The sequence below is a fragment of the Asterias amurensis genome, chromosome 19 (genome assembly GCF_032118995.1).
Source record: "Asterias amurensis chromosome 19, ASM3211899v1".
In the NCBI taxonomy this organism is placed as follows: domain Eukaryota; kingdom Metazoa; phylum Echinodermata; class Asteroidea; order Forcipulatida; family Asteriidae; genus Asterias; species Asterias amurensis.
Genome location: NC_092666.1, coordinates 6,580,850 through 6,589,478, shown reverse-complemented (window position 1 = coordinate 6,589,478; position 8,629 = coordinate 6,580,850). Strand labels below are relative to the sequence as shown.

Sequence of the window (8,629 nt, the reverse complement as noted above, 5' to 3'; positions counted from 1 at the left end):
ATCCCATTTTTACCCAGTGGATGACTGTTGCATTCATTGTTCAGGGCAGTCACTTATACTAATACATTCAAAGTCATGTAGCACCATTCCAGCAGGGCATTTACATCCAGGTACACATTGTGATTGTACACATTCTTGAGCCTCTAGTGAATTGATTGATTGACAAGTAACTTCACATGGCGGGGTGCATTCTGCATAGTAGGCTCCTCTCGGACAAGAAATGGCTGCAGGAAAAATAAGACATTATTTAATTCTTAATAATTGCAGTCAGCAACTCAACTCAAAGCATTTCTTTTTTAAAAGACATTATCTTCGAATCTTTGTATCTTTTCAATTTTTAAGATTATATCTATATCCTTTTCTTGCGGTGTGATATTGTTCATTGACTCGCATGTGTGTATCTCATTGTTTGTATTTTGTTTGTCGGTCTTGTAAATTGTACAGTATTTTGTAAGCTGTACATGGAGTTCAATTCAACTAATTTATAATACTCATTTATTTCCATACGTCCATAAAAAAATTGACAATAACATAGACCTATGGAGTAAAGAAAAAATAACATGAAGTAGTAGTAAGCAGTAAACAGCCCTAAAATCTTGTTACAATTATATAAAGATTTTAGGGCTGTTTCATAAGCAAAAGCTTGTAAAAAAGAAATCAAAATTGAGGTCAAAAAATTTCCGCTGATTTTATTGTTCCAAATGATACAGAACGGACTACTGAGGACTTGATCAGTTGAGACTGGGTTAACAACCAACATTTTTTTGATTTATTGAGAATTTTCTATGTTTTTTAGATTTATTTGAAATGACCTGGAATTCGGGTCATTTCAGATGACCCGGAATCCAGGTCAAAACAATTTGACCCGGACTCGGGTCATCTTAAATGACCCGGAATCCGGGTCAAATTGTTTTGACCCGGATTCCGGGTCATCTGAAATGACCCGGAATCCGGGTCACATAAAATGACCCGGATTCCAGGTCAAATTCTTTTGACCCGGATTCCGGGTCATCTGAAATGACCCGGATTCCGAGTCATATGAAATGACCCGGCTTCCGGGTCAAATTGTTTTGACCCGGAAGCCGGGTCATCTGAAATGACCCGGATTCCGCGTTATCTGAAACGAGCCAGAATCCGGGTCATTTCAAATAAATCTAAGTGCACTGGGTTCTGTTACATGCGTTACACAACACATGGGACCAACGGCTTTACATCCCATCCGAAGGACGAAGCAATGGTTAAGTGTCTCGCTTAAGGACACAAGTGTCACGCCTAGGGGATTTTACTCACCACAATAATTTTCTCTCTGCCAATCTAACGTGATTCCTTTTTCCCTTGCTCTGTGTGCATAAGCTGAGAGAACATCACAGAGGCATTTATCTTGCATATGGCAGGTGCACCAATCGTACAGACATGCATTATAGAATGGCTCCGGGTCTATTAAGGCATGGGCTGGCGATGACACATCACTCTGCAGATATTAAAAGATAAACACACTTTCTTTTAGTCACCGTTTGTTTTGTACTTTATATATTTTTTAAACATATAAATCGTGACAAACAATTACTAAAAAAATTGTTTTATTGTTCGTAAGCATATACTCTTATGTTTGAAAGAAAAAAAAATCTATTTCCAGGTGACTTTAAGCATCTGAAGTGTCTTATTGCTAGTTTTGATAAGCAGAAGCTTGTAAAAACAAAATCAAAATTGAGGTCAAAAAATTTCCGCTGATTTTATTGTTCCAAATGATACAGAACGGACTACTGAAGACATTTGATCAGTTGAGACTGGGTTAACAACCAACATTTTTTTGATTTATTGAGAATTTTCAAATTTTTCTAGATTTATTTGAAATTACCCGGATTCCTGGTAATTTCAGATGACCCGGAATCCGGGTCATTTCATATGACCCGGAATCCGGGTCAAAACAATTTGACCCGGATTCCGGGTCATATGAAATGAACCGGAATCCGGGTCACATTAAATGACCCGGATCCGTTTTGTATCCTAAGCATCTGAAGTGTCTTATTGCTAGTTTTGTTAGCTTTAGAAAACAGCATTATGTTGATACTACAATCCTACTATGGAACAGTATTTTGTAAGATGGTCATGGAGTTCAATTCAACTATTTCTAAAACTCATTTATTTCCATACGTCCATAAAAAATATTGACAATAACATAGACCTATGGAGTAAAGAAAAAATAACATTAAGTTGTAGTAAATGTAACAAAAAGATTTTAGGGCTGTTTTGATGAGCAGAAGCTTGTAAAGAAAAAAATTCGGAATTATCGTCACAAATTTTTCGCTGATTTTATGGTTCCAGTGAGACTGGGTTAACAACCAAAATTTTTAGATTTATTGAGAATTATGTGAGTTTTGATTTTTAGTCCAAAATGAAAAAAGTCGACCATACCGGTATGGTCAAATTTTCAGATTTGGGGGGTCAAAATATTTCCAATGATTTTGTTTGTTTGTTTGTTTGCTTTTTATTTCCAAATATGACAACAAATAATAATAAAACATACAAGAAAAAAGAACAAAGGGTGATAAGAGGAGGGCACCAGGAAAAAGCCTTGTACAGAGCCTGGACCCTTTATAACATAAATTAATTGGTTTTACTTTATAACAATAACAATGTTAATTTTGGTTTTTACCCATACACCGATGTGTGTTAGTACTGTCTAGTTGGTAAGACACTGCTCTAGAATTGCAAGGGTCGTGGGTTCGAATCCCACCCGAGTAACATGCCTGTGATATTTTTTCACAGGACTCGGGAAGTACTGAGTATACAGTACTAACACACATCGGTGTATGGGTAAAAACCAAAATTAATATTCTTTATCCCCGATGCAAATTTAACATCTATTATAATAACAATATTGATTGATGAAATAAAAGTACAGTGAAAGGTATAATGCATACAGCAAAAAATAAAACAAAACAATGTTTGTAATTAAACTGTTTTACACAATTTGTTTGCTATGCAGCCTTAAATACATATTGAGAGTTGATAACAAAAAGGAAAATTAACAGGAACATAATTACTAAAGAAATTACAAACTAGATAAATTGGAATGGATAATCATGGTACGCGTGTAGCTACAGGTGGTGTCATTTTAAACGATACTAGTTATAAGTAGAATTTTGTGAGTTTGTGTTTTTGGTCAAAAATCCAAAAAAATCTGTGATGCCGGCATGGGTCGATTTTTCAGATTTGGGGTGAACAAAATTTCTGTGAATTTATGCTTTCAAATGATACAGAAGAAACTACTGAAGACGTTTAATCAGTGCGGACAGGGTATATAAGCGAAACTTTGAGATTTTTAAAGAATTTTGTGAGTTTGTGTTTTTGGTCAAAAATTCAAAAAAATCAGTGATGCCGGCATGGGTGGATTTTTCAGATTTGGGGTGAACAAAATTTCTGTGAATTTATGCTTTCAAATGATACAGAAGATACAACTGAAGACATTTTATCAGTGCGGACAGGGTATATAAGCGAAAGTTTGGTATTTATTAAAAATTTTGTGAGTTTGTGTTTTTGGTCAAAAATCCCCAAAAATCTGTGATGCCGGCATGGGTGGATTTTTCAGATTTGGGGTGAACAAAATTTCTGTGAATTTATTTTTTCAAATGATACAGAAGATACTACTGAAGACATTTTATCAGTGCGGACTGGGTATATAAGCGAAAGTTTGAGATTTTTAAAGAATTTTGTGAGTTTGTGTTTTTGGCCAAAAATCCAAAACAATCTGTGATGCCGGCATGGGTCAATTTTTCAGATTTGGGGTGAACAACTTTTCGGTGATTTTATGCTTTCAAATGATACATAAGATACTACTGAAGACATTTTATCAGTGCGGACTGGGTACATAAGCGAAAGTTTGAGATTTATTACGAATTTTGTGAGTTTGTGTTTTTTGTCAAAAATCCAAACAAAATCTGTGGTGCCGACATGGGTCGATTTTTCAGATTTGGGGTGAACAAATTTTCAGTGAATTTATGATTTCAAATGATACAGTAGACACTACTGAAGACATTTTATCAGTGCGGACTGGGTAACTTAGCAAAAGTTTGAGATTTATTAAGAATTTTGTGAGTTTGTGTTTTGGGCCAAAAATCCAAAAAAATCTGTGATGCCGGCATGGGTGGATTTTTCAGAATTGGGGTGAACAAATTTTCTGTGAATTTATGCTTTCAAATGATACAGAAGATACCAATGAAGACATTTATCAGTGCGGACTGGGTAAAATAGCGAAAGTTTGAGATTTATTAAGAATTTTGTGAGTTTGTGTTTTTGGTCAAAAATAAAAAAAAAAAAATCTATGATGCCGGCATGGGTCGATTTTTCAGATTTGGGGTGAACAAATTTTCGGTGAATTTATGATTTCAAATGATACAGTAGATACAACTGAAGACATTTTATCAGTGCAGACTGGGTAAAATAGCGAAAGTTTGAGATTTATCAAGAATTTTGTGAGTTTGTGTTTTTGGTCAAAAATCAAAAAAAAAATCTATGATGCCGGCATGGGTCGATTTTTCAGATTTGGGGTGAACAAATTTTCGGTGAATTTATGATTTCAAATGATACAGTAGATACAACTGAAGACATTTTATCAGTGCGGACTGGGTAACTTAGCAAAAGTTTGAGATTTATTAAGAATTTAGTGAGTTTGTGTTTTCGGCCAAAAATCCCAAAAAACTGTGATGCCGGCATGGGTCGATTTTTCAGATTTGGGGTGAACAAAATTTCTGTGATTTTATGCTTTCAAATGATACAGAAGATACTACTGAAGACATTTTATCAATGCGGACTGGGTAAATTAGCAAAAGTTTGAGATTTATTCAGAATTTAGTGAGTTTGTGTTTTTGGCCAAAAATCCCAGTAAATCTGTGATGCCGGCACGGGTGGATTTTTCAGATTTGGGGTGAACAAAATTTCTGTGATTTTATGCTTTCAAATGATACAGAAGATACTACTGAAGACATGTTATCAGTGCGGACTGGGTAAATTAGCAAAAGTTTGAGATTTATTAAGAATTTTGTGAGTTTGTGTTTTTGGTCAAAAATTAAAAAAATCTGTGATGCCGGCATGGGTCGATTTCTCAGATTTGGGGTGAACAAATTTCCGTGAATTTATGCTTTCAAATGATACAGAAGATACTACTGAAGACATTTTATCAGTGCGGACTGGGTATATAAGCAAAAGTTAGAGATTTATTACGAATTTTGTGAGTTTGTGTTTTGGTCAAAAATCCCCAAAAAAATTGTGATACCGGCATGGGTCGATTTTTCAGATTTGGGGTGAAAAAATTTTCGGTGAATTTATGCTTTCAAATGATACATAAGATACTACTGAAGACATTTTATCAGTGCGGACTGGGTATATAAGCAAAAGCTAGAGATTTATTACGAATTTTGTGAGTTTGTGTTTTTGGTCAAAAATCCCCCAAATATTGTGATGCCGGCATGGGTCGATTTTTCAGATTTGGGGTGAAAAAATTTTCAGTGAATTTATGCTTTCAAATGATACATAAGATACTACTGCAGACATTTTATTAGTGCGGACTGGGTATATAAGCGAAAGTTTGAGATTTATTACGAAATTTGTGAGTTTGTGTTTTTGGTCAAAAATCCCCCAAAAAATTGTGATGCCGGCATGGGTCGATTTTTCAGATTTGGAGTGAACAAATTTTCGGTGAATTTATGCTTTCAAATGATACAGAAGATACTACTGAAGACATTTTATCAGTGCGGACTGGGTAAATTAGCAAAAGTTTGAGATTTATTAAGAATTTTGTGAGTTTGTGTTTTTGGTCAAAAATTAAAAAAAACTGTGATGCCGGCATGGGTAAATTTTTCAGATTTGGGGTGAACAAATTTTCGGTGAATTTATGCTTTCAAATGATACATAAGATACTACTGAAGACATTTTATCAGTGCGGACTGGGTATATAAGCAAAAGTTAGAGATTTATTACGAATTTTGTGAGTTTGTGTTTTTGGTCAAAAATCCCCAAAAAATTGTGATGCCGGCATGGGTCAATTTTTAAGATTTGGGGTGAAAAATTTTTCAGTGAATTTATGCTTTCAAATGATACATAAGATACTACTGAAGACATTTTATCAGTGCGGACTGGGTATATAAGCAAAAGTTAGAGATTCATTACAAATTTTGTGAGTTTGTGTTTTTGGTCAAAAATCCCCAAAAAATTGTGATGCCGGCATGGGTCGATTTTTCAGATTTGGGGTGAAAAATGTTTCGGTGAATTTATGCTTTCAAATGATACAGAAGATACTACTGCAGACATTTTATCAGTGCGGACTAGGTAAATTAGCAGAAGTTTGAGATTTATTAAGAATTTTGTGAGTTTGTGTTTTTGGTTAAAAATTTAAAAAATCTCTGATGCCGGCATGGGTAAATTTTTCAGATTTGGGGTGAAAAATTTTTCGGTGAATTTATGCTTTCAAATGATACATAAGAACCTACTGAAGACATTTTATCAGTGCGGACTGGGTAAATGAGCAAAAGTTTGAGATTTATTAAGAATTTTGTTAGGTTTTTTTTTTTCCTCAAAAATCCCAAAAAATCTGTGATGCCGGCATGGGTTGATTTTTCAGATTTGGGGTGAACAAAATTTCGGTGAATTTATGCTTTCAAATGATACATAAGATACTACTGAAGACATTTCATCAGTGCGGACTGGGTATATAAGCAAAAGTTAGAAATTTATTACGATTTTTGTGAGTTTGTGTTTTTGGTCAAAAATCCCCCAAAAATTGTGATGCCGGCATGGGTCGATTTTTCAGATTTAGGGTGAAAAATTTTTCGGTGAATTCATGCTTTCAAATGATACATAAGATGATACATAAGATACTACTGAAGACATTTTATCAGTGCGGACTGGGTATATAAGCAAAAGTTAGAGATTTATTACAAATTTTGTGAGTTTGTGTTTTTGGTCAAAAATCCCCAAAAAATTGTGATGCCAGCATGGGTCGATTTTTCAAATTTGGGGTGAAAAATTTTTCGGTGAATTTATGCTTTCAAATGATACAGAAGATACTACTGCAGACATTTTATCAGTGCGGACTGGGTAAATTAGCAAAAGTTTAAGATTTATTAAGAATTTTGTGAGTTTGTGTTTTTGGTCAAAAATAAAAAATTCTGTGATGCCGGCATGGGTAAATTTTTCAGATTTGGGGTGAACAAATTTTCGGTGAATTTATGCTTTCAAATGATACATAAGATACTACTGAAGACATTTTATCAGTGCGGACTGGGTATATAAGCAAAAGTTAGAGATTTATTACGAATTTTGTGAGTTTGTGTTTTTGGTCAAAAATCCCCCAAAAATTGTGATGCCGGCATGGGTCGATTTTTCAGATTTGGGGTAAAAAAGATTTCGGTGAATTTATGCTTTCAAATGATACATAAGATACTACTGAAGACATTTTATCAGTGTGGACTGGGTATATAAGCAAAAGTTAGAGATTTATTACAAATTTTGTGAGTTTGTGTTTTTGGTCAAAAATCCCCAAAAAATTGTGATGCCGGCATGGGTCGATTTTTCAGATTTGGGGTGAAAAAATTTTCAGTGAATTTATGCTTTCAAATGATACATAAGATACTACTGAAGACATTTTATCAGTGCGGACTGGGTATATAAGCAAAAGTTAGAGATTTATTACAAATTTTGTGAGTTTGTGTTTTTGGTCAAAAATCCCCAAAAAATTGTGATGCCAGCATGGGTCGATTTTTCAGATTTGGGGTGAAAAATTTTTCGGTGAATTTATGCTTTCAAATGATACAGAAGATACTACTGCAGACATTTTATCAGTGCGGACTGGGTAAATTAGCAAAAGTTTAAGATTTATTAAGAATTTTGTGAGTTTGTGTTTTTGGTCAAAAATTAAAAAATTCTGTGATGCCGGCATGGGTAAATTTTTCAGATTTGGGGTGAACAAATTTTCTGTGAATTTATGCTTTCAAATGATACATAAGATACTACTGAAGACATTTAATCAGTGCGGACTGGGTATATAAGCAAAAGTTAGAGATTTATTACGAATTTTGTGAGTTTGTGTTTTTGGTCAAAAATCCCCAAAAAATTGTGATGCCGGCATGGGTCGATTTTTCAGATTTGGGGTGAAAAAATTTTTGTGTGAATTTATGCTTTCAAATGATACAGAAGATACTACTGCAGACATTTTATCAGTGCGGACTGGGTAAATTAGCAAAAGTTTGAGATTTATTAAGAATTTTGTGAGTTTGTGTTTTTGGTCAAAAATTTAAAAAATCTGTGATGCCGGCATGGGACAATTTTTCAGATTTGGGGTGAACAAATTTTCGGTGAATTTATGCTTTCAAATGATACATAAGATACTACTGAAGACATTTTATCAGTGCGGACTGGGTATACAAGCAAAAGTTAGAGATTTATTACAAATTTTGTGAGTTTGTGTTTTTGGTCAAAAATCCCCCAAAAATTGTGATGCCGGCATGGGTCGATTTTTCAGATTTGGGGTGAAAAAATTTTCGGTGAATTTATGCTTTCAAATGATACATAAGTGCTACTGAAGACATTTTATCAGTGCGGACTGGGTATATAAGCAAAAGTTAGAGATTTA

At 34.2% G+C, this 8,629-nt stretch overlaps 1 protein-coding gene across 1 annotated transcript in view; it reads right to left on the bottom strand.

The window, feature by feature from the left end:
- LOC139951651 (kielin/chordin-like protein) overlaps positions 1 to 8,629 on the bottom strand; it is a 193,090-nt gene continuing 184,461 nt past the window's right edge. Inside the window, exons 2-3 of the mRNA XM_071950624.1 lie at positions 1,291 to 1,471; positions 1 to 224 (exon numbers count right to left, since the gene is read on the bottom strand). Of these exons, the coding sequence (XP_071806725.1) occupies positions 34 to 224; positions 1,291 to 1,471 (372 nt within the window). The 3' untranslated portion in view covers positions 1 to 33. The remainder of the gene's footprint in view (positions 225 to 1,290; positions 1,472 to 8,629) is intronic.